General features: G+C 42.7%; 1 protein-coding gene across 3 annotated transcripts in view; it reads left to right on the forward strand.

The window, feature by feature from the left end:
- The window catches only part of PHRF1 (PHD and ring finger domains 1), an 83,676-nt gene that overhangs the window by 29,719 nt on the left and 27,632 nt on the right, over positions 1-26,325 (forward strand). For 2 of the 3 annotated variants that reach the window (XM_040328612.1, XM_040328613.1), the window contains exons 3-12: positions 4,288-4,401; positions 9,404-9,615; positions 13,593-13,676; positions 15,120-15,235; positions 16,391-16,485; positions 17,260-17,429; positions 21,266-21,398; positions 21,768-21,862; positions 24,836-25,023; positions 25,336-25,455. In XM_040328612.1, the coding sequence (XP_040184546.1) occupies positions 4,288-4,401; positions 9,404-9,615; positions 13,593-13,676; positions 15,120-15,235; positions 16,391-16,485; positions 17,260-17,429; positions 21,266-21,398; positions 21,768-21,862; positions 24,836-25,023; positions 25,336-25,455 (1,327 nt within the window). The remainder of the gene's footprint in view (positions 1-4,287; positions 4,402-9,403; positions 9,616-13,592; positions 13,677-15,119; positions 15,236-16,390; positions 16,486-17,259; positions 17,430-21,265; positions 21,399-21,767; positions 21,863-24,835; positions 25,024-25,335; positions 25,456-26,325) is intronic. The other variant, XM_040328614.1, reaches the window with a different exon arrangement.

Below are 26,325 nucleotides of genomic sequence, written 5' to 3' on the forward strand. Positions count from 1 at the left end.
TCTAGCTATGCTGGGAATGCAGCCTGCTCTTCTCCAATGATCAGACTTGTCCTGACACTCCTCTCCTGCACAGCTATTCACTGGGTAGATTAGTGTGCTGCTGAATCTCCTCCCCCAGCTCCTTTGCAGCTGAGAACAGAGGATATATGATCATTTATAAAATAAGGGGGGGGGGGGGGGGGGGGGGAGGTATTTATAATGTTGTGTTTGGTTTTTGTTTTTTTATATCTTTACGCAAATGTTTTGCCTTTCATTTCTTATTTTAAACTGAATGTTGTTTTAGATGATCGTTTACAATCGCTTTAATCTGGCCATTCACGAGTCGAAATGTGGCTAGTTCAGCAGGCAGTAGCCAGCTAAATTTAGATCCGTGTATGGGTAAAGTGGTTAGATAGAAGTTGATTTACCAATCGACTCCTGTACAACAGCCCTGTCTGTTTTTTACCAAGTGTTCAAAGGACGTCTCCTCGCTGTCAGAATACAATAGCTCAGCAGACAGGATTTTCTCATCCACATACAGTTTCCTTCTGGGTTTAATAAGCACTTAAAGTGGATGTAAACCTGATTCATGAAATTTGAGCTGGGCACATAGATCTGCTGTGTTTTATCTCTCTTCAAAGCACTAAGTCACGTGGCTTTCTCCTGCGCCATTCTTCTGTTGCCATAACGTCTGACAAGTTCTCTGTAAATCGAGATAAAACCAGCCTGAAACTTGGGTCGGGAGGTTGCTATAAATGGAATAGCAGAGAGCTAAAGTATTCACAGGACAGCTCTGGGAGTCTCTGCCTATGTGGAGTGGGGGTGGTGTATCATCCATGTGTGCGATGATTGGTGCAGTGGGGGGACAGTTGCGAGCACAGATTTCCCTGCATGGCTTTTCAGTCAGCCACTTCTACTTCTCCACCTTTTCGCGGCTGTCAGTTGAAATGCCATACAGGGAGATCGGTACTTGCAACTGTCCCTCTGGCACACCGATCATCCCCCCCCCCCCCAATGTCCGCCGTGTCCTTCCCCTGCTCGTGTTCTCCGGCCCTCTATCCTCCTCCTCCAGCTCTGTGTTCTCTGGCTCCTTCCTTTCCTCTCCCGCTGGCTGCGAAACATATGTGCCAGGATGGAGAGCGGAGAAATGGCCCGGTAAATATGTAATTTACCGACCCTTTCCTTTTCTGAATTGAACATCGAGAGCACGATCGCTACCGAACGCTCTATATGTCCTGTAATAATTGAGCAGAGAAACCCTGTATGTGTTACTCTGCTTGAGTTTATGAATGAACAGGAGCGGGTCTTCTGTCCATTCATCTTCAATGCTGAGAAAGGGGAATCTCTGTCCTCAGCCTTCATGTAATATAAAAACTAGTAAAGAATATAAAATGAAAAACTACTATATTTTTACTGAATACTACAATATTTTTTACTTTTTTAATATAATATCCCTAAAAAATATATATAAAAAAATCCGCCTAAACTGAGGAAGAAATGTATTCTACATATTTTTGGTAAAAAATCGCAATAAACATATATTGGTTTGCGCTAAAGTTATAGCCCCAGATTCGCAAAGCACTTACGCCGACGTATAACGTGTTACGCCGACGTAAGTGCCAATATGCGCCGGCGTATGTGTGCGGCAGACCCACGAACCAACATGCGCCTAAAAATGCTAAACCCCGCCGACGTAGCTTGCACACGCCGGCATAGGGTGGGCGCACATATGGGCTGGACGCATGGGGCTGCTCCCATTGATTAGCCATTCAAACATGGGAAATAAGCCGATTCACGAACGTGCGTGTGCCCGGCGCATGCTACGCGAGATGCGCGTAAGTTGTACGTCTGGCGTAAAGTTATTCCCCATAAATGAGGTGCAACCCGGCAACAGACATGCACAGGTCTGCACCAGGGAACACAAGCCGGCGTATTGTGCGTTTGACGTGTGTCTGGCTGGGCGTACGTTATGTTCACGGCGTACGCGGTGATCCGACGTAGCTTAGGCAGTTGTGCCGGCGTGGTTGTGAGCAGGCGCAGGGGGGTGCTGTGTATGCGTCCACGTCACGGCGCATGCGCAGTTCGTGATACGTACCTGTCTGGCGCTCGGCCCATCATTTGCATGGGGTCACGCCCACTTCCACCTACGTCGGCGTATGCCTTCGAAACCTACGCCACTCTGGCGCAGCGTTGGGAGCACTGGCTTGCTGAATGCAATGCTTGCCTCTCCGTGCTACGTTGGCGTGGCGTACGGTGTGTGCTCTATGGCGGCGTAATGTGCGCCTTGCTCTCTGTGAATCTGGGCCATAGTGTCTACAAAATAGGGGATAGTTTTATGACAATTTTTTATATATATATATATATATATATATATATATATATATATATATATATATATATATATATATATATATATATATATATATATATATATATATATATATATATATATATATAATTTTTTTTTTTTATTAGTAATGGCGGTGGTCAGTTTTTTTTTTTTTTTTTTTATATCAGTACTGCGACATTGCAGGGGACAGATCGGACACTATTTTGGGACCATTGACATTTATACAGCGATCAGAGCTAAAAATAGCTACTGATTAATGTATAAATGTCACTGGCAGGAAAGGGGTTAAACACTAGGGGGCGATCAAGAGGTTAAGTGTGTTCTAACCGATGAGAGGAAGCAGTAGATCCCTGTCGTGTCACTAAGCAGAACAGGGAAATGCCTTGTTTACATAGGCATCTCCCCGTTCTGCCTCTCCTTGCCACGATTGTGGGCCACGGCATACATAGTCCACGAGCATGCCCGCTAACCTGTGATGACGGAGGGTTGTACAGATGCGCCCATTTGCCCACCCATGCCATTCTGCTGACGTACATCGTCGTGCAGCTGTCGGCAAGTGCTTAAAGTGGTTGTAATGTGTGTGTGTGTGTGTGTTTAACAAAAAAAAAAGTCATACTTGCTCCACTGTGCAGTTCGTTTTGCAGAGTGGCCCCGATCCTCAACTTCTGGGGTCCCTCAGCGGCTCCTCCCCGCATCAGATAACCCCCTAGGAGAAGCGCTCTCCGGGGGGGTGGTTACCTTGCGGGCACGCTCCCGAATCCAGTATTCGGCGTCCATAGGTACGAATGCCTGACTTGGCCCCGGCGCCCCCGTCGTTGGATTTGCTTGACAGCAGTGAGAGCCAATGGCTGCGTTATCAAGTGAGGGAGAGCACGTCTCCGCCGAGTGAATGACGGAGCTCAGGTAAGTAAAACAGGGAGACTGGTCACTGAAATTTTTTTCACCTTAATGCATAGGATGCATTAAGGTAAAAAACGCAAGGGTTTACAACCCTTTTAAGGACTATCCGCATAATATTGCTAATGTTTTCAAGTCCATCACGCTGTGTGCTCTGTCCCTCCAGCACTTACTGGAGTGTAGAATGTGTAGGCGGTGAGAGCAGACATCTCAGTCTGTCAGTGCAGGTCAGACATCTGGGAGGATCCCGACCTTCTCAGGATCCCTGCAGAGCCTGGATTGGCTCTGTGACGTCAGCCGACATATTTCACATGAATATAAATATAAAAGCTCTGTATTGCAATGCACACGTAGACATATCTGTGAAAGGAGAAAAAAATGAACATAAGCTCCCCTCAGAAGCAACAATAACAGTGTAAAATATAAAATGGGAGAAGGGGGGGGGGGGGTTAGAGGTAAGTAATGAGGGCTTCAAAAGTATTTTGCTTGGAGTGTGAAATGGGAGGTTGACATTTAGACCCCATTCACATCTAGGCGTTTTTACGCCTGTAGCGCTACGCCTCTGCCGCCAGAGGGCTGGAAATACATGTCCCTCTATGGAGATGGTTCACATCTCCACGCCGGACGCCTGTCGCCTGCGGCGTGAAAAAAGGTCCCGGACCTTTTTTTCAGGCGTCTTCGAGCGTTCGGCTAGGAGATGGCAATCATCTCCATAGAGGGGGTCATCTTGGGGCACATCTAGGCGGACAATACCCGCGTTTTGTCGCCGCAAATCGCGGTACAAAACGCCGCTATTTTTACCGCGATTTGCGGCGACAAAACGCCGCGATTTCGTCCGTCTAGATGTGAATGCAGCCTAATAAGTGTTTCTGTATATCTAAAATGTGCTGTAGCATTTCATGCATTTTATTGGAGTCACATACTTGGGCAGCTTTTGTGGTGGTTAATTATACTTTTTTTTTTTGTGTATCTGTGTGCCATTTAAAATAAAAATAATAAAGTGCAAGCCTCCTGATTGTGATGTATAATTATGACACTGTAATTTTTTGTTGTTGTGGTAGATGATGTTGCCGAGTCTGAAGAATCAGGGAGTGAAGGTGAAGAGGACGACCTTGATGAAGAGGATGGTGAAGAGGATGGTGAAGAGGATGGTGAAGAGGAGGAGGAGGGATCTGGTTAGTTTCAACATAGAATGATCAGAAAATCCAGTCACTTTTTTCTTTATTTCCCCAGTAGATCTGGACCCAAGCTTTTATTAAAAGAACATCTGGTGACCTTACCATAAAGGTCTTTAAGTTCAGTTACTTTCTGTTGGGTGACATTGTGCCTCTGGTAGGTCATTGGAGCAAGTAAATGTAGACCGCAAGTGGAGGTCTGCGGTTTAATAGGGAGAGCTTGGGACTCGATTGTTGGGTTGAAGCTGATTCTGTTACTAGCAACCACTGGCAAACCGTTAAGCTTTACATACGCTTTTTAAAGGATGTTTCCATTGTGTTTGTCTTCTCAAAAAAAATCATATGCCCAACTTGTTTTCTAACAGAATGTTGGTAGCATGCATAGTCCTGTTCAAAATAAATAATTTTCGTTGGCGGTGTCCAGAATTATCCTATTTGTATATACGTTGGCACACTTATATATGACCATTATTTTTAAAGCCCCAATCTGATCAAAAGCTGCATGTTGGTCTATTGGGGAGGCCGGATGTAAACGGACTTGCATCTGTTTACACCCAGTTACTTCAGAGTCTGTTCAGATGTGAGAAAAAAATCGAAAAAAATTAAATAAAAAAAACGGCTCCCCCCCCCCTAACTGGCAGGTCTAAAGGGGCGCTCCGTGCTCCTCTATGGAGCCGCAAATGTCAGCGGTGACATGCCCGCTGACATCTGATCCGCCAAAGTGTGACAGAGGAAAAACCTACTTTTCAATCCATCCGTCTATCGGATCGGATGAACACAGACAGACGGTCCGTGTTCATCCGCCCCCCCCCCCCCCCCCCATAGGGGAGAGTGGAGAAAAGACACAGTGTGCGGGGACCGCCCTGTCATCCTCCGGGCTCAGCGGGGATCAACGGAGCAATCTGTGCTGAGCAAGCGGAGGTTCACGATGGATTTGAGGTAGTCTCATTTAAACAGATGCAAATCCATTTACTTTCTGCCACCCATAGATCTCACTGAGGTCCTTAACCACTTGACCACCAGGCCTATTCTGGCACTTCTCTCCTTCATGTGAAAATCACAATTTTTTTGCTAGAAAATTAATCAGAACCGCCAAACATTATATATTTTTTTTTTAGCAGACATCCTAGGGAATAAAATGGCAGTCATTGCAATACTTTTTGTCACACCGTATTTGCGCAGCGGTCTTACAATCGCACTTTTTTTTGGATAAAAATCACTTTTTTTAATAAAAAAATAAGACAACAATACATTTTGCCCAATTTTTTTATATATTGTGAAAGATAATGTTACGCCGAGTAAAATGATACCCAACATGTCACGCTTAAAAATTGCGCCCGCTCGTGGCATGGCGTCAAACTTTTACCCTTAAAAATCTCGATAGGCGACGTTTAAAAAATTCTACAGGTTGCATTTTTTGAGTTGCAGAGTAGGTCTAGGGCTAGAATTATTGCTCTCACTCTAACGATCGCGGCGATACCTCACTTGTGTGGTTTGAATACCGTTTTTATATGCGGGCGCTACTCGCGTATGCTTCTGCGCGCGAGTTCGTCGGGATGGGGCGCTTTAAATTTTTTTTTTTTTTGTTTTCTTATTTATTTTTATTTAGTTTTATAATTTTTTACACTGAAATAAAAAAATAAAAAAAAATTGATCACTTTTATTCCTATTACAAGGAATGTAAACATCCCTTGTAATAGAAAATAGCATGACAGGTCCTCTTAAATATGAGATCTGGGGTCAAAAAGACCTCAGATCTCATATTTAGACTTAAATGCAAAAAAATTAAAAATAAAATAAAAATGTAATTTTTTCAAATGACAAAAAAAAAAATGTTTCTTTAAGAGGCTGGGCGGGACTGACGTTTTTGACGTCACTTCCGCCCAGCAGAGCTATGAGGACGGGTGAAGGAGATTTCTCCTTCAGTCCCGTCCCCGCTCAGCTGCCGGACACATCCGATCCCCTCCGCCGCTACCGACGGCTCCGGTAAGCGGCGGAGGGCGCGGGAGAGCGGTGGGAGGGGGGGGCCCCCTCTCCCGCCACCGATAATGGCGAATCCGCCGCGGAGACCGCCGTTATCGTGTACACCACCGCCCCCTGAAAAGATGAATATCTCGGTTGTGGCAGCAGCTGCTGCCGTTATCGAGATATTCAACTTTAAATACAGGACGTCTTTTTGACATGGGGCGGTGGTCAAGTGGTTAAAGTAGCATTTTTTTTTCAAACTCTGCATATAACTGGACACAAATGCTCTGCTCATATTCAACAGAGGATCAGATTACAGATCGGGTGACCCTGATTGGACCAGATGGAGCCCTTTTTGAAAGGGACCTAAAGTCGTTTACATTATGTGTTTAGGGCTGAAACAACAAATTGACATAATTGTTAATAAAAATCGGTGACATCGATTTGGCTAATCGGCCAATTAGTTGGACTTCATACAGAATTCATTTATTTGTTTGTCAGTATACACAGTGCAGCACACATAAAGCTCAGTACACCATTCATACATGTCATGTCTTATGGGACATGTAGTTCTGGGCACGAGAAGGAAGTCATATAATATCATCAAAAAGTTAAATTTATTTCAGAAATTCAATTCAAAAAGTGAAACTCCTATTTTTATATAGCTGTTACCCACAGTGATATATTTCAAGCATTTCTTTCTTTTAATTTTGATGATTATGGCTTACAGCTAGTGAAAACCCAAAATTCAGTATCTCAGACAATTAGAATATTACATAAGACCAATAAAAAATAAAGATTTTTAATACAGAAATGTTGGCTTACAGAAAAGTATGTCTATGTACAGTATAGTATGCACTCAATACTTGGTCGGGGCTCCTTTTCCATAAACAACTGCATCAATGTGTTGTGTCATGAAGTTCATCAGCCTGGGGCACTCCCTGAGGTGTTATGGCAGCCCAGGTTGCTTTGATGGCGGCTTTCAGCACCTCTGCATTGTTGGGTCTGGTGTTTCATCTTCCTCTTGATATTCCACAGATTCTCTATGGGGTTTAGGTCAGGCGAGTTTGCTGGCCAATCAAGTACAGTGATACCATGATCCTTAAACCTAAATCCTCATCCCCATAATGCTGGTCAGCAGAGGCAATCATGAAGTGCTTGTGAATTTCCTGGTAGAGGGATGTGCTGACTTTGGACTTGATAAAACACAGTGGACCAAAACCAGCAGATGACATGACTCCCCAAGTCATCAGACTGTGGAAACTTCACACTGGACCTCATGCAACTTGGATTCTGTGCCTCTCTGCTCTGCCTTCAGACTCTGGGTCCTTGATTTCCAAATGAAATGCTACATTTTCCACAGTCCATGATGATTTGGGGAGCCATGTCATCTCCTGGTGTTGGTCCATTGTATGTTTTATCAAGTCCAGCAGCCCTCTACCAGGAAATTCTAGAGTCAAAGGTTGTATCATCAGCCCGTCTCTCTGACTCTTTTTATTTATTGCTAGAAGACATTGCTTTCTCTGATTGGCTAAATGCTGATCAGATAGACTCTGTTCTGGGTATGAGACAGGAAGTCTTGGCTCCAACCCGGAACACAGTGCGGTATGCTGTAGCTACATACAGTTTATACAGAACATCCAGCGGCCTCACATGTTGGCGAGGGACATAGTTAGTTTGAGTCAGCTTGGCCCAAACAAACTATGTAAAGTGTTACAAAAGTTGTAGTTGGGCTTTAAATATTTATATTTTTGAGTCTGTGTGCCCTATATCTTGTATTTCAATGCAAAGTTTCTGGAACAGTGATAGTTTACCTTGTTATAATTTTCTTTTCTTCTTTTTTTTTTCTGCTTTTAAAACATGTGTACAATGGTGTAATATTTAATGTAAAGTGTGTGTGTGTGTGTGTGTGTGTGTTTTATTTTTTTATTCTGTCCTTGTGTAACACACTTTTCATTATGTCATCTTTTTTTATTTTTGAAATAATAATTTAAAGCAACAATCGGCCAACAAATTCATTATAAAAAAAAAAAGTTTGTGACATCCCTAAATGTGTTTACTGCCATCACATTTACACTATTCTGGGTAAAAATGAATTGACCTAACAGTCTTTTTAGGGTTGTGAGGGGAAAATGGGAGTGCCTGGAGTAATCCCAGCCCAAATAGAAGAATGTACATGTCAAACACATGGCCCGTTGGCCGAATCCAGCCCGCAGGCCATTTCGTGTGGCGCTTACCACTTCTGCAGTTGTGCCCCCCGTTTCAGAAGGCAGCAGCAGAGAGGACAGACCTCCTCCAGATCCTGTGCAGCCGTGGAAAATCTCCCCCCCCCCCCCCCGCCTCAGCAGTCGCAGAGAGGACAGAACTGCTACAGTTCTCTGTGCAGCTACGGCACCCCCTCATCTCTGCCTCCCCTGGTCTCAGCATTTAGAAGACTCGGGCAGCTGACTCCAGACCCTGCACTTTCTGCTTCTTCCCAGCAGCGGCACAAGCTTTGGGGGGGGGGGCTCATGACATCTGATGTCAGGGGGTGGTGGGGTGCTCGGGACATCTGCTTTATAAATATTATGAGAATACAATTCTATGCCAGTTCAAAAGGAGGGTCGCACACCACTGGTATCGTCCACAAGAAACTTTATTGGAGACTTATCAGACAGAGCACCATGGCAGAACTGTTTTGTCTGGGAAGTCTCCAATAAAGTTTCTTGTGGATGATACCAGTGTTGTGTGACCCTCCTTTTCAGACTTGCATCAGGTCTTCAGTCTTTTATTATAAAAACTAATAATCAAATGCAGAGGAAATTATCTAATCTACTAGAGTAGATACATTTTATAATGTCTGCATGCAACCATAATGCGAATATGGCCTGCAATGAAATAGTTTGACACCCCTGCCATAGACCTTAAGCCTAGTTATTGTCTAGATTGTTTTTGTATACGTGATTGTGCTGTTTAAAGTTGTACATTATATGCATTTTGTTTTTCAACTGCCTTAGACCTTTATTTATCATAGACTAATAAATGTTATATCTGTTAGATTCAGAGGAAGAGGATGAAGAAGAAGAAGAGCAGCCATTACAAAGCTCAGGACCTGCTGTTTCTGCAGCAGATTTGAATGATGGTGTGAGCTCAGATGAGGAAAGAGAGAACTGTCCCATCTGTCTGAATGGATTCAGAGACCAGGTTGTGGGAACCCCAGAAAACTGCAACCATTACTTCTGCCTGGACTGCATCGCAGAGTGGTCAAAGGTTAGTAACCACATGTAAACATCTACACTGAGAGAGAGATGGTCCCTTATGAAGTCTGATAATCTCCTCTTTTATTCTTGTAATATGGCTGGTGGTGTAAGTTTTGTGGATTTTTTTTTTTTTCAAACTTGCATAAAATGTAAGGCGGTCATATTTAGGGTGAGCGTGTTTACCAGCCCAAATGTTGTAAATGATGACAGTTGTGTATAATCATGTTTAGAGAGTGTGCTGATTACAGTATGCATCCTCCCTTTTTATTTGAATAACCATAGATAAACTGGTGCTGTAGTCATTGTTCTATGGTAAGTATGTTTATTTTGGTCAAATAATGTGGGGGGCAGATAATCATTATGCCATCCAAGCTTCTTGTATAGAAAGATTTTATATACAGTGCCAGACTGAATCTTTTTGGACTTGTCATTCTGTGCTGTGTTTTGTGGTTATTTTTATTTAAAAAAAATTGTGGGGGCACATTTAATAGGCTGCTTGGCCTAAAATGTGTACTGAGCTGTAAGACTTGCTTGACATTCTACAGTTGAGAAGTGTGGCGTTGCAGCGCTCCCCCTCACCAAAAACACTGCACTAGAAACTCTTCTGCATTGTAAATCAAGCCTTACACTTCTAAACAACAAAGAGAAGGCGCCACCATATCAGTTTTATTAAAAATCAACTCGCAAACGTAAGAGACAGGTTCATTATCAGTCTTTAGTCACTAGCAGGACTCTATGGAAAGCAGTCAAAATGCTGGCAGATGGATGTGTAGTGCACAGGGATCATCCAATACTCTGCTGGAGGAGCTGCAACCATCATACAAGTGATTCTCCCTAATTGGACTTCTTTACCATGGGACTTTATTATTTTTGCGCCATTTAACTACTTGCTGACCAGCCGCCGCAGGCAATAGGGGCGCGCCCCCCTGATGTCGACGCGCGTGCCCAGCGGGCGCGATCACCGCCGGGCACCCGCGTTCGCTCGTTACAGAGCGGGAGCTGTGTGTGTGTGTGTAAACACACCGCTCCCAGTCCTGTCAGGGGGATCTGTCCTATCATCTGTTCATACAATGTATGAACAGCGATCTGTCATTTCCCCATGTCAGTCCCACCCCCTTCAGTTAGAACACACCCAGGGAACATTATTAACCCCTTCCTTGCCCCCCTAGTGTTAACCCCTTCCCTGCCAGTGGCATTTTTATAGTAATTAATGCATTTTTATAGCACTGATCACTATAAAAATGCCAATGGTCCCAAAAATGTGTCGGAAGTGTCCGCCATAATGTCGCAGTACCGATAAAAATCCCTGATCACCGCCATTACTAGTAAAAAAAATTGTTTTTTTATAAAAATGCCATAAAACTATCCCCTATTTAGTAAACGCTATAACTTTTGCGCAAACCAATCAAACGCTTATTGCGTTTCCGGACTGCCGGAAATATTTTCTCGCAGCCCAGCTGGTCATGGCAGTTTGGTGGCTGGTGCCGGATGCGTCCAACCTGTCGTCAGTTCTGGAGGCTGTGGTGGTTCGTTCTGTAGAGGCCCTAACACATTTGCCCCTTCGCGGTCCCAGGGCTCCATATGATTTGACCACCTCCATGCACACGACTCTGAAGGCCTGGATGGCGGGATTGGGAAATGCAGTCTTCCCCACATGCCCCCCTATGGAACAACCCTACATTGCCCCATTTTTATTCACTTGCCAGACCCCAAAATATGGGCCAAATGCGGTATTAAACTGTTATCTGACCTCACAGCCGGCGCGGCTATACGCCCCTTTAATCAGCTAGTATCCCAAAACAACGTGCCTCCCTCACATCTATTTCGTTATATGCAACTGTTTCATGTGTTTAATGCCCAGGTAACGCCAAACGTCACGCAAATAGTGCAGTCTGATCTGGAGAGGGTATTTCGATATGAATGCACCGGGAAACCGACCTCGGTCCTCTACGCCAGTGGTCATCAACCCTGTCCTCAGGGCCCCAACAGGCCAGATTTTATGTATTACCTTGGGGAGATGCAGACTAGAATACTGCAATCACTAAGTAGCAAATGGTATCACCTGTGATGTATTTCAGTTACCTTGCAAACCTGGCCTGTTAGTGGGCCCCGAGGACAGGGTTGATGAACACTGCTCTACGCGCATCTCCTTAGTTTCCTCTCCAGATTTGTCTAAGCTTCGTCAGCGTTGGACACAGGACATCCCGGGACTGGACTCCGAGGATTGGGAGGACATGTGGGACTTCCCCTTCAAAATCCTGGTCTCACTTCGAGACTGTCTCGTACAATACAAAATCCTACATCAGGCTTATATTGCCCCGTACAGGTTGCATAAAATGAGAACCTCCCTGTCCTCTGAGTGCTGGAGGTGTATGGGGGACCCGGGTGACTTTATGCACATCTTCTGGTCCTGCCCGGTAATTGAACACTACTGGGCACAAGTACTCTCGGTAATACAAGAGGTGGTGGGAATAGCTGTGGCCCCAACCCTGCAGATATGCCTTCTAGGCTTGGTAGAAGAATTAGCCCCCAGGGTGGCAGAGAGAACTCTGATAGGACTCCTGTTATTCTATGCCAGGAAAATGATCACTATGCTGGAAAAAACGTGCCCCATCATCCATATTGCTATGGAAAACGCATGTCAAAGTACTGCCATTTTATAAGGAAACCTACCAAAATAGAGGATGCCACAAAAAATACGATAGAGTGTGGGCCAAATGGCTAGCGGAGGCCTCCATGGCGACAGCAGACTGATCGAGCATGTACTTAATACCACTCCATTAGTTGATGTGATTTTGATACATTTTGGGTGTGTTTTTTTTATTTTATTATAATCTCTGTTATGGGTTTATGGGATATATTTCATTGTCCCTTGGATCTCGACTGAGATATCTGAGTGGGAGCCAATATCTTTTGAGTGAGAGCCAATACACCACTAGTTTGTTTGTCTTATTATGTGACCATGCTACTGCTGTATGTTACTAATGATGGAAGCAGCCTATTGCCAGCTGGTACTGACTCCTTCGTGGGTCTAATCCCAATGCTGTGGCAGGTATACTGTTGTTTGTTATGTTTTATACACAATAAAAAGATTTTCAATAAACGCTTATTGCGTTTTTTTGTTTTTTTCACAAAAAAATATGTAGACTAATACGTATCGGCCTAAACTGAGGAGAATATATATATGTGTGTGTATGTATGTATGTATGTATGTATGTGTGTGTGTGTGTGTGTGTGTGTGTGTGTGTGTGTGTGTGTGTGTGTGTATGTATGTATGTATGTATGTATGTATGTATATATATATATATATATATATATATATATATATATATATATATATATATATATATATATATATATATATATATATATATATATATATATATATATATATATATATTATATAAATACATATTTGGGGGATATTTATTAGAGCAAAAAGTAAAAAACATTTTTTTTCAAAATTGTCGCTCTATTTTTGTTTATAGCGCAAAAACTAAAAACCGCAGAGGTGATCAAATACCACCAAAAGAAAGCTCTATTTGTGGGGGGGAAAAGGACGCCAATTTTGTTTGGGTGCCACGTCGCATGACCGCACAATTGTCAGTTAAAGCGACGCAGTGCCGAATCGCAAAAAGTGGCCCGGTCATTGACCAGCAATATGGTCCGGGGTTGAAGTGGTTAATAAAATGTTTTACCTAATCAGACTTATGATGGCGCCAGGATTATTCTGTAAGGTTGAGATTAGAATTTAATATATTATACATTGTTATTTTACAGAATTTATATAGTGCAAAGTTTGTGCAGCACTTTACAGAATTATGGGAGACAGTACAGTTACAATACAAGGGGGCTAGGAGGGCCCTATTTGTGAGATTTTTCAATCCAAAATGATGTAATTGCATACATTAGGACATTTCTGTTATGACTTAGTAACAAAGTTGCATTGTTGATCCTGCTGCTAATTTATAATTGTGTTTTCTGCAGAATGCCAATTCTTGCCCTGTGGACAGAATCACTTTCTCCTGCATTCATATCCGGGCACACTATGGTGGCGAGATCCTAAAAAAGGTGATTCCCCTTTATCCGATTTACCATGTAGGGTTGAAATGTAAATGAAAACATTTTTCTTTATTGTTTAGATGTATGTGTGATCATTATAATCTTAAACAATGCAGATTCTTGAAATCTGCACAGGATTTTTTTAAAACTTGTATTCGCTTCATCATGTGAACATGCCTTTTTTCTTAATTTTTTTTTTTTTTTTTGTTAAAAAAAATAAATGATATTTTAATTGCACTAGAGATTGCGTTGGATATAAAAAGCACGATTCAATACAGTTATTGCAGATAGGAAGCTAGTGTATAATGGTGGTGATCTTAAAGCAAAAATCCAAGTAGATCTAAAAATCACCAAATTGAATGCAGTTATTTGCTACATAAAAATTTAATATTTTATCTAAAGCTAGTGTAAGTACCAGACTTTGTATTGGCCTACTGTAATGTGTAGCATGAAGTTTTGGGTTGCTTTTTTATTTGATGAATAAATCACAAACTGTCGTTTTGGGGAGTGTTTGTGCTGCTCTGTCAAGTTTATTGTCTTAATAGCAGCTTTTGAAAAATAAAAACATTTGTATTCACAAGAGTCCAGGGTTGCACACAGTTAGGCCCCTTTCACACTTGTGCAACTTGACTTGGGACTGCAAAGTCGCATGACTTCAAAGCAGTTCTTGCACTACTTTGATGTGACTTGAGGTCCATAGACCTCAAGATTAATCGAGCATTGCTTCAAGTTGTGGCAGTGTCGTGTCGCTTTCAGGTCATACACGTGTGAAGGGACTTTTTAATGTGTCTTTGCACAACTTCTGAAAAGTGTCTGTTGCATTTAAAAGCGGTCTGTGCCACTAAGGCCTCTTTCACACTTGTGTGACTTGTCCTGGGACTGAAAAGTCGCATTAAAGTCGTATCGTTCAGATCTGTGCAACTTCAAGTCGCAGTGACTTCAAAGTAGTCCCTGAAAGGCTTTGGTCCGACTTTGATGCGACTTGAGATCCATAGACCTCAAAGATTACGCAGACATTGCTTCGTCGTGTGACTTTCAGGTTGCACAAGTGTGAAAGTGTCCTAATGCACAGGATACATTCCTCTCAATTGCATCTACAGAGCATGGAGAACGAGTGTTTATATGAAACCTAGAGCAGCATTAGTGGGTAGGAACTCACAGAAAAAAACAATCTTTGCAATATACAGAGCAGAAATTTTATTTTTAACACGTTTTAAATGCCATTTGATAATAGAATTGGTTTTAGCCATTCAGCAAAGACATTGATTGCATTCTTTTATATATGGCCTTTTTAAAGAAAGAACCTCCTTAACTGCCCAGGAAACTATATTGCCCAGAATGTGATGCTAACCGTTTCATGTTAGAAAGTACTGAGCAATATCTACATAAAATTAAGCAATAATTGTGTACAAATTATAGCCTGTATTACCAAAATGTTTTCCCCTTTTTTAGGTCTCTATACAAAACAAAAACCTGATCGAAGAGGAAGAGGATCCAACAAACTGTGAGGTTTGTGGGCGCAGTGACCGCGAAGACAGACTGCTACTTTGTGATGGCTGTGACGCTGGGTAAGCACTTTGTCAGCCTATTTTTACACTGTCTGCTAAAGTCTTTTTAATCTTTAGGCCTCATGCACACAGGACGTTTTTCCAGCTGCTTTTAGCAGTGTCAGACCTACTTTATTTTTTTTTTGCTGCTTTTTTTAATTGCAAAATCACTCTGTGCCAGATCACGTACCCTAGTACTTGATTTGACACCTCCGGGTCTCAGGCACTCACGTGCCCCTGGCGTCACGCTGTGTTTAGAGTGTGCGGCCTTAAAGTCGACTCTGTAAGATGTGGAAGAAAAGAAGGTAAAGGAGCCCCGGTATCCAGTAAAGGTAAATATATAATGGGTTTTATTTGAGGTTTCAGCAGTAAAAAAAAAGGCCAATGTGTTTTGGGGGACTGAGGACTTCCCACTTCATCAGGGCTGCTGATAAAAGTAATTACGGAATGATCCCGTTAGAGGGTGACTTTGGCACATGGATCAGACCACTGGATGTCCAAGCCGCTGGCTGTGACGCCTTAAAGAAGAGTTCCACACATTTTTGGTAAAAATTAAGTCTGAAGCTACAAAAACTGTAGCTGCTGACTTTTTAATACACATACTCGCCAATCCCAGGATCCAGTGCCGTGCTCACCCGAGCCCCTTCCTCCACTTGTCTTTGGTCACCGGCATCTTATCTGTGGGCTAAGATGCCTAGGCAATCCGAGCGGATGTGGAAGCGGGTACCTGTCAAACCCCAACCCCCCCCCCCCCCCAAAAAAAAAAACGTTCATTACTTTGCGGAGCGGGAGAGGAAGCCTTAAAGTGTTACTTAACTTGTGATCAACAGGTAACTTTATTTCATGCACTTCTCGAACACGTAAAAAAAAAAAGCTTTCAGTGGTGTATTTAACATATAACAAAAGTTGGAAAATAAGTTCATTGTTGGGGTTTGCATACACTTTTACACAAGCCATTTTGTAAATTGTTAAAATTGTCCTTTCCTTTTTACACCCTGATATGATTTTCTAAAACGGACATAAAATGCAAACCTCATTTCCTGTAACCATAGAAACTTTGAAAAGTTGTGTACACAATGATTGCAGATGTTTAATTCCCAGATTTTGTGATTGCATAACACCCATTCCTTCAGCTATTCCTAAAGTTCATTTAGGGAAAATGTTTTCCTTCCTTAGGTATCACATGGAATGCCTGACCCCGCCTCTCAATGCTATTCCAGTTGATGAATGGTTTTGCCCAGAGTGTGCCCCTAGTAATCGGCCAGGTGAAGGTATGTTTGGTATTGTTGCACCACCACAAGTTCGAGTAGTCTGTCATTGCATAGATTTATATTTGGAACAGATGTTTTGGCCTACATGGGGCACTTCTAAAGAGCCGTAGAAAGATGGCCATCTTATATCTATGGTGGCAAGCGGATGTCTGGTGCTGACAGCTGTTTAAGGAAACGTCAGTTGGTTAGGTTAGGAAATCCTTTTCAGTTGCTGTTTTCCTACCCTGAGTTAATTGGCTGCAGCAGGGTCTGTCAGCATTAATCTATTCCTTTGTCATTCAACATTCAACTGTTTAGTTTATAGAGCCATGCTTGCAAAGTTTTAAAATATTCTGGAGCTTTTGGTAGATTTTTTCTGAAAACTGCCTCTCCTCTCCACACCTAGAATGTGCCAGGATTCACCCTTGTCCATACATAGAATAGAGTTTGGTGCATACTACATTCGTCACTTTTTTTTTTTTTTTTTTTATTCTATAGAGCTGTAATGTTCCTGTGACCTAAACACTGGGGGTCTCCAAGAGATTTCTCTTCACTTACTATTATGTAGACATTGGTTTTACTAGAATGGAAACCAGAGATCATCTCCAACAGTAATGCAGACAGACTAGCAGGACACTGAATTGCAGTAAAAAATGCAGGGGTTTGGATTCTTACCCATGTGATCAGAAAAAAAATGTGGGCTTGACATACCATTTAATTTTCTGGAAGAGCTGAGGAATAGAATGATAGTTTGATATCTGCCTCAGCCCAATTTAATTAGTCAATTTGTTGTAGCAGAACAAGTGAGTGAAGAAGAGGTGACCAGCTTGCTTGCCGATGTGATTCCCACCACAAGTCGGCTCAGGACCAATATTGTAAGGACTCGAGCCATTGCACGTACCAGGCAAAGTGAGAGGGTGAGGGCCAGTGTCAACAGGATCCGCACAACAGCACGCAACACACAGGTAATAGTGCTATCCCTGTGTTTTTTATTTGTTTTTTTCATATTGACTCCTAATCAAAGGAAAAAAATGGGGTTGAGCATGCAAAATCTGGTGCAGCTTAGCCTGGTAGCCAATCCGCTTCTAACTTAAGCTTGTTCAATTAAACTTTGACAAAAAAGGTTTCTATGCAGAGCTGCACCAGATTTTGCACTCTCCAATTTTAGTAAATTGGCCCCCATATGTTTTGATGTTGATCCAGGTAAAATCCAATTGCCTCTTGATGGATCAGGAAGGAATTTGTTTTTCTGCTGGAGCTAATTTGATCATGCATTACTGGGGTGTTTTGCCCTCTGGATCAACTGTGGGTATAGGATTGTATAATTATAAAAAAAAAAATTCCCCCTTTTATTGGTTGAACTGGATGGACTTATGTCTTTGTTTCAACCAGACCAACTTTAACTATGTCCCTTTTTTTGGTAAGTCGCATGTAATTGATGCCAGTTGGCCATTTATTTATTGACTACTTTACCCATTCCATAGTTGTGAATTGAAGTATAATTTTAAGGCCTAACTTACAGCACTGCATTTTTATTTTTTAAAAACCTGTTAACAAGGTTGTGCCTTATTACCTTGGTAATTTTATTTTGTTTACTGAGCTGTTACTGAGCCCTAGTGATCTAATGCCAAAAAAATGAGAGGTGCCAAGGTCCCAAAAGAAGGCCACATACTGTCTGGGCTCCTGTTATACCTACCTTTTGGCCCCTTTTTTTGCCAGTGTTATTTTGGGTATGTTGATCTGCTTATACAGTCCCTGACAAAAGTCTTGTCGCTTCTACCTTTTGTAGAAACTCCTGCTATTAACCTGACTTTTAATTAATCAATTGTGTTAGAAATAGCTCATATGAAAAGTTAAAGCCCTCCCAAATGATGTTTAATGCACTGAAATAAATTAGTTTCACTAAAAAAAGATTTATCATTTAATCAAGACAGGTCAAATTTTGGCAAGACAAAAGTTTTGTCGCCTATACAGAAATTGAACAACTTTACTGAAAATCCCAAAAATATGTCAGCAAATTAAGTAGTGGTGCTGTGAGATCCAAATGTAATATCTTGTATGACTTCCATGAGCTTGAAGGACAGCATCCATGCGGTTTGGCAAGGATTCATACAATTTATTGATGAAGTCATCAGGAATAGCAAAGAAAACAGTCTTTAATGCCTCCCAGAGTTCATCAATATTCTTTGGTTTCGTCTTCCATGCTTCCTCTTTCATCCTACACCACATATGCTCAATGATGTTCATGTCTGGTGACTGGGCTGGCCAATCCTGGAGCATCTTGATCTTCTTCGCCTTAAGGAACTTTGATGTGGAGATGGAAGTATGTGACGGAGCACCATCCTGCTGCAAAATTTGGCGGTAGCTAAGATTTCTTGGTATTTTAGACTATTGATGTTGCCTTCCACCCTGCCGATCCCTTGCACACCCCCATACTGGATGTAACCCCAGACCATGATTTTGCCTCTACCAAACTTCACTGTTTTCTGGGTAAATCTCGGCTCCATGCTGGTTCCAGTTGGTCTCCTGCAATATTTGCGGCGACTGGTGTAATTCAACAGAAGATTCATCTGAAAAATCCACCTTCTGCCACTTTTTCAGAGTCCATCCTTTTTAGCAGGCTGTGGCCCTTGGCAAATGCCATACAGTTTTTCAATTGTCTTTTGTTTAGTGCTGGCTTATGGGCACTGATTCGACCATGGAGGCCATTTCGAGACAGAATCCGACGAACTGTTCTGGTTGACACAGGGACTTTAGGTGACCAGGTCTCGTGGAGCTCTGCTGCAGTGGAAAAATGGGCTGGCCTTGGATTTTCGAGCCAACAAACGGTCCTCCCGAGCAGTTGTCTTGTGGGGTCGGCCTGACCTGGCCTTGTCCAAAACGTCTCCAGTCTCTTCAAATCTTTTTTCTTTTTTATCCTCTGAACTTGACGCTGAGACACATTGAAGGTGTCTGCCACATCAGCAGTGGATCTGGTCTTCAGCCTCTTGATGATCAACACTTTAGTCTCCGGGTGAATCTTAGGCATGTTCTCAGAGGTCTAGTTGCAGTTGAGAAGGTCTAGTGTACTGGTGTTCTTTTTATACACACCTGAGACCTAATTGATCCATTATTAGTCACATGTGAAGCTCATATATCAAGGTGACAACACTTTGTCTTGGAAAAAATTGACTCAATGGGCTTTACCAAGCTGTGAATATTGGAATACTTTTTGTCAGTTTAGTTTTGCACTGAAACATTATTACAAAAGCTGTTGGGATTAAAATGACCCATTTCTTGTAACAAAATCTTGATTAGAAATATATTTTAGCGGCACTTCAGGTCAATTTGTACACAAGTGACCTGACTTTTGTCAGGGACTGTATATTATGGAATGACTGTGTGTAATGGTCCCTCTCCCTTGCCAAAAGTTTTTTTTGGTGTCCCCCCATTAATACCAAAAAGCGTAGAAGGAGCCGTAATTCTGTCTGCTGCATCGGAACAAGGTTTATGATGCACATAGTTTTGGCGCTGTGCTGCTGCCATCTCCCTCACAAAGCATAGCATATTGATGACGCTGGTGCTTTTTTGTGAATGGCCCAGCAGATGGAAAAGGGTGGAGGCACAACACCGAAATTTGTGTGCCATAAACCTTGTTCCGATGTAGCGCAGAGAGCCAAAAGTGCAGATCACATTGCACTTTTTTTTTGGGGCATCTTACTGGGAATCCATAACGGCTATTTCAGTAAGAAATTAAACATGACATGGCAAACGTTTATTAGGTTTTAAAAATGTAAATGCCCAGTTGGAGCTGGCCTTTAACAATTTGGGATTGATTTACTAAAACTTTTTTTTAATTAATCTGGTTTCTCTGCACAACTGTACCAGACTTTGCATCTTTTTCTTTTTAAAATGGATTGTTTGGGTGGAACAAAGTGACCGGACCTGCTGAATTGTTAGAGTCTGGTAAAGATAGGGATGTTTAGCAACAGTTCTTTACCTTTTCTGCTATACTCCGGTCAACCATAACTTGACTACATGACCACTGGCAGGTTAAGTGAATAACATTGATTATCTTGTTACAATGATATCTAAAAGTCCTTGGGATTATTCAGCAGGAGAACCTGTTGTCCCTGAAGTTTCCTTGTTGAAAGCAGAAAAAAATGGGCCCATGTCCGCAGCCAAAGGCTCCCAAAAGTTTCACTGAGCATCAAAACTGGACCATGGAGCAAATTGAAGAAGGTGGTCTGGTCTGATGAATTCAGGAATGGTTTGAGGAACACAACAATGGGTTTAAAGTGTTTTCTTTGCCTCAATTCTCCCAGATCTCTATCCAGCCAAAAATCTATGGGATCTGCTAGAAAAACCTGTGTGATGGATGCCCCACCTCACAGCTTACAGGACATAAAGAATCTGCCACTGATGGCTTGGTGCCAGATATCGCCGCATACCTTCAGAGGTCTAGTGGCGTCCATGCGACAATTGGTCAGTGCTGTTTTGGTGGCAAAGGGGGCATCTACTCAACATTAGGTGGGTGGTCATAAAGATATGCTTGTTGAGTATATGTATGCTTTGCATCAGTTAATTTGCTTAGCCCTCAGTATGTGCTTATGGAGAAGCCAGACATGACATACTTGGATACAGTAAAAGTGCTTGCCCAGGTTCCTGGATACCTGCAATGGAACAGTGGGATATCAAACTCTGCCAGTCTCCTGAAAAGTGAACAGACACTTAAGTGGCGTTGGAGACCCTGGTTGCATTCAAATAAATGGATCATTCTATTCTCTCTCCTAATTCTAAAACCTCTTTATTTTGTTCACAGAATGTCCCCAGATATGTGTTGTCATCTCTCCTCGATGAAACCATTGAAACGGTTGTGGCTGGACTGAACAGTGCTGTGTACATACGTAATCTTGCCCCTCGTCCTGCATCTACCAGAAGGAAAAGGAGAGTCGGTGAGTGTCAGAAAAGGAAACGCACGCAGATCCAATCAGGACAAGTAGGGTTTATCATCCATAAACATTAGTGTGTTCCCCAACACCTGGCTACATTCCAGCTGACCTTTTTTTCCTAATTCAGAGTAGGAAATGAAAGATGGCACCTGATCCGACACTAGATTTATGCCTATGTTTGACTTTTCCTCAAAGTTAAAGATGGTACAAATGTACACCGATCTCTATGTATTTTTTTTATTCATTTTCATTATACGGCAAAAAGTATAAAGAAAACTTGTATACATTTGGTACTGTTAATGCAAGTCCCCCCACACACCACATTATCTGTGGCAGTAGATGTAACTATTCTCTCCCTCCCCCTCCCAACAGTCAAAAAGGGTCAGCCCAAAGTGTCTAAAGGGAGTCGTGGCGTGGGTAAAAGGCGGAAGCGGCGAGTCAAGAGACGAAAAGGATGGAGGAAAACTGTAAGTGTCTATTATCTTGGAGCCCAGTCTGTGGCCTGAGGGGGTCAAATGTGATGCTTGCTTTGCGGCCCTTTGTAGTAATCCTGTAGTGGGAATGGGACCATCAATTTGTAAAATGGACATTAATGGCCGTGATCTGTAGCAATCTCATGTAACATGTTCCCAGTCTTTCTCCTGAGCGATGGAAAACACCCTGTGATTTAATGCAGCACAACACAATGGTGAACAGTGTACATTTTTGAAAAAATTAATGGCGGTGGTGGAACTCCTCTTTAAAGCCCAACTGTCCCGGGTTAGCAACTCACCGATTTACGATCTACTGGTCAACCGCAGGCAGCCATCAGGTAGATCATGGATATGTGAATAGTATCAAAACAAATAGTGTAAAAAAATAAGCGGCGCTAAAATGGCACTTCTCAAGTGATGTTATAAATGCTTCTCTCAGCAAAAAATTTTTTTTTTTCATCCACCACACCAGTGTGCCAGTGATTCCTCACGTCGGATAACACACTCACCAACCAAGCATTTATAACATCACTTGAGAAGTGCTATTTTAGCGCCACTTTTTTTTTTTTTTACACTTATTTGTTTTGAGTTTAAAATACTATTCACATTCTTTAAGTTTGAAGTGGCAGCTTCACTAAATATCTGTAAGCGCAGTGGTGGGAACTCAAGAGTAGGGGGTGTGCTTGGAAACGTCGGTTTTATAGAATCATGAACATGGATTGTCGTTGTTCAGTGGCAAAGCAGCATTAGATGAAAGGCGGGAGCGGGAGCTGCATCAGTTAACCTTTGAAGTTAACCAGCAGGTGATTGGTTGCCAAAAATGTGCTGCCTCTCAAGGTGGGACAGTGCTACCTACATTGCATTGTGTAAGGGGGATGATGTGAAGTAAGAGGCGGACACTGATGTTGGGGGGGGGGGGGGGGGAGGGGTCAGAGGACATTTCTCTGGGGGGGGGGGTCAGAGGGCAAGAGGACACTAGTGTGGGGGACAGAGGGCCTGACAACACTGCTTCGAGGGGCAGAGGACACTACTGGGGAGGGGGGGCCCTACCGTGCAGTACAGTGGTGTAGTGGTTAGCACGTTCACCTAGCAGAAAAAGGGTCGCTGGTTTGAATCCCTGCGTGGGTTTCCTCTGGGTACTCCGGTTTTCTCCCACACTCTAAAGACATGCTGGTAGGTTAATTGGGTCCTGGCCAAATTGGCCCAGTATATATATGTGTGTAAAATGACCGCACCAGCCAGGAAGACACTGGCTGCAAAAAAGCACCTAGAGGCGATTCAGTTAGCATGTGTAGCGCTATACAAGTCCATTAATTCATTACTGTAGGAGGGAGTGATAGGAAGGGGGGCAGAGGATGCAACTGTTACACAATGTGTTCTTCATGCTAGTGGTGCAACGGATCGTCATTGATCCATGATCCGCACGGATCAACCTATTCGGTTCGGCACACATGTGATCCGTATGATTCGTAGATTGTGAGCTCCCTCAGCCTCCTCTCACTGCAGTACACTGACTGACAGGAAAGGAGGAGGTGGGAAACAAAACACTAGCACTCGGCCAATCAGGATGCAGAACAGAAGCGACGACCCAGAGTTGCCCTGCCTCCGAACCAATCAGCAGGCGTGTTACGAGCAGGTCGGCGTGTGTGCCAGTGTTTTGGCCGGAGCCGTGTGTGAAGGGAGAAGGAGTGCTGCGGAGCCCGGGGGGAGGCCGAGTGTTTGTTGTTATTATTATTCCTCCCTGTGTTCCTGGACGGGGGAGGATGCTCTTTGGCATCACCAGCACCCGTAGTCTATGGTGGGCTCCAGCAATATGAAGGATGGACGAGGTGACCATCAGAGAGCAGAACTTTCACAGCCAAGTTAGAATACATTGCGAGTATGAGCCGGACACATCCCTCCCCTCCACACCATGTCCCCTGTCATTACACACTCACTATGGAGACCCCATCATACCCCACAATAATCACTGACAGGTGGAGGAGCCCTGTGTGTGTCCGATCATATATATCAGTTATTTTCAACACAAAACTGAGCTTATGTGCTTAAATACAGTATTTAGAAATCCAACGGACTGTTTAATTTTAAAAGCAACAGCAAACCTTACATGCTTGCTAATGTGACAGAACACCTCTGATTTTCACATTTAACTAAATGTTAAATGTGAAAATCAGAGGTGTTCTGTCACATTAGCAAGCATGTAAGGTCAGCGGGTTTGCTGCTGCTTTTAAAATTGAACATGTAAACAGTCCGTCAGATTTACATATACTGTATTTAAGCTCCGTTTTTTGTGTTAAAAATAACTATAAAATATAAAACTCCGGTGGGTGTAACGAGATTTGTCTTTTTTTTTTGCTGATCCGATCCGTGACTCCTGATCCGAGGATCGATCCGTGAGTTTTTTGATCCGTCGCACCCCTACCTCATGCTGTTTTTTTTTTGGGGGGGGGTGGGGGGAGACATGATGGTGTTTTTTAAAGGAGCTTCCTGTGAATGGCTAAGTAGCGCTCAGCCTGTCTTGATATTCTTACAGAGACAACAGAACAAAGCTGTATACTGTATGTAGCACATCGCCACTGCGTCTGTTAGTGAAGCAAATAGTTTGGACCAGCTTGGAGATGAGCATTAAAATGTAACTTTAGCTTCTTGGCAACATGGTGATCCCGAGCTGCAATATATTCTGTACAATGCTTCTGATGAGTGATTGCAGATTTTTTGCTCATTCTAGTGGATAAACTGCAATTTGCTATATTTCACAATCGCAAACTTATGGCGAAATATTATGATTTATTCTAAAACCTAAAATTATGAATCGAAATACTGTATATGCTTGCTTAAAAACTTATATACATTCCCTTTAAGGTATGTATTACACTCCAATTAAATTTAGGCTCTACGAAGGAGATTCGCATAATTTTTTTGCATGCTGATCACCCGTATGAATTAATGTTTTCTTTCTTTTTCCAGAATAGAAAAGTTCCCACTTCTCATAGGCGCATAGCTAAATCCTTGGGTATGTGTAATCCGACCCGAGGGACTACATTACCTCGTATACAGAGATCATCAGAGCAAACACTGGGCTCCATGAGAAGTGACATTGGCGCTGCCACACTGTCTGTATTTGGAAGCGCATATGACCTAGATCCTTTTGACAGGTAAACACTTTACAGTCTGTTTTCTGGAATAAAGCTGGTAAATACACTTTGGACTTGTAGTCTCGGTTCTAATATTGAATTGGAACAATAGCCTTACAGTAAGCATGGTAACCGTAGGAGTAAAAAAATATTGTGGATTTGCATACCTGTCTATTATGCAAAGGATTGTAAAATAGAGAATGCCTCACGACATTAAGTCCAAGTGAGTCTATAGGCAAAATCTGTCTTTTATGCTTATTTTTGTTATAAAAGCATGATTCACTTCCAAAAGTAGGCTTATGTTTTCACCTGATGGTTGTGAATTTTTTACAGTAATGAGGATAATGCAAGCAGTCCATCATCTCCACTGACTGCTAAGAGAAGAGTTCTGTCTCGTTCTGCCTTGAGGTCTCATCAACCCGTTGCAAGACCAATCTCTGTGGGACTGTCACGGTAAGACTGATCTAAACAAATACAGTGAATTAGCAAAGTATTCACATCGCTTCACCTTTTCCACATTTTATGTTACAGCCTTATTCCACAATAAATTTTAATTATTTTCCTCAAAATTCTGCAAACAATACCCCATAACAGTGTGTAAGAAGTTTGTGTGAAATCTTTGCAAACGTTTTAAAAACAAAAAATGAAAAAAATCACATGTACATAAGTATTCACAGCCTTTGCCATGCCATGATGCTCAAAATTGAGCTCAGGTGCATCCCGTTTCCGCCTATCATCCTTGAGAGGTTTCTACAACTTTGATTGGAGTCCACCTGTGGTAAATTCAGTTGATCAGACATGGATTTGAAAGGCACACACCTGTCCATATAAGGTCCCACAGGCAACAGTGCATGTCAGAGCATAGACCAAGCCATGGAGGCACAGATCTGGGGAAGGGTACAGAAAAATGTCTGCAGCATTGAAGGTCCCAATGTGCACAGTGGCCTCTATCATCTGTTAAATGAAAGAAGTTTAGAACCACCAGGACTCTTCCTAGAGCATGTAGCCTGGCCAAAACTGAGCAATTGTGAGAAGAACCCGATGGTCACTCTGACAGAGCTCCAGCGTTTCTCTGTGAAGAGAGGAGAACCTTCCAGAAGAACAACCATCTCTGCAGCACTCCACCAATCAGGTCTGTATGACAGAGATGTGGCCAGATGGAAGCCACTCCTCAGTAAAAGACACATTACAGCCCACCTGCAGTTTGCCAAAAGGCACCCAAAGGACTCTCAGCCCATGAGAAACAAAATTCTCTGGTCTGATGAAACAAAGATTGAACTCTTTGGCCTGAATGGCAAGCGTTGTGTCTGGAGGAAACCAGGC

The sequence above is a fragment of the Rana temporaria genome, chromosome 11 (assembly GCF_905171775.1).
Source record: "Rana temporaria chromosome 11, aRanTem1.1, whole genome shotgun sequence".
Lineage (NCBI taxonomy): Eukaryota > Metazoa > Chordata > Amphibia > Anura > Ranidae > Rana > Rana temporaria.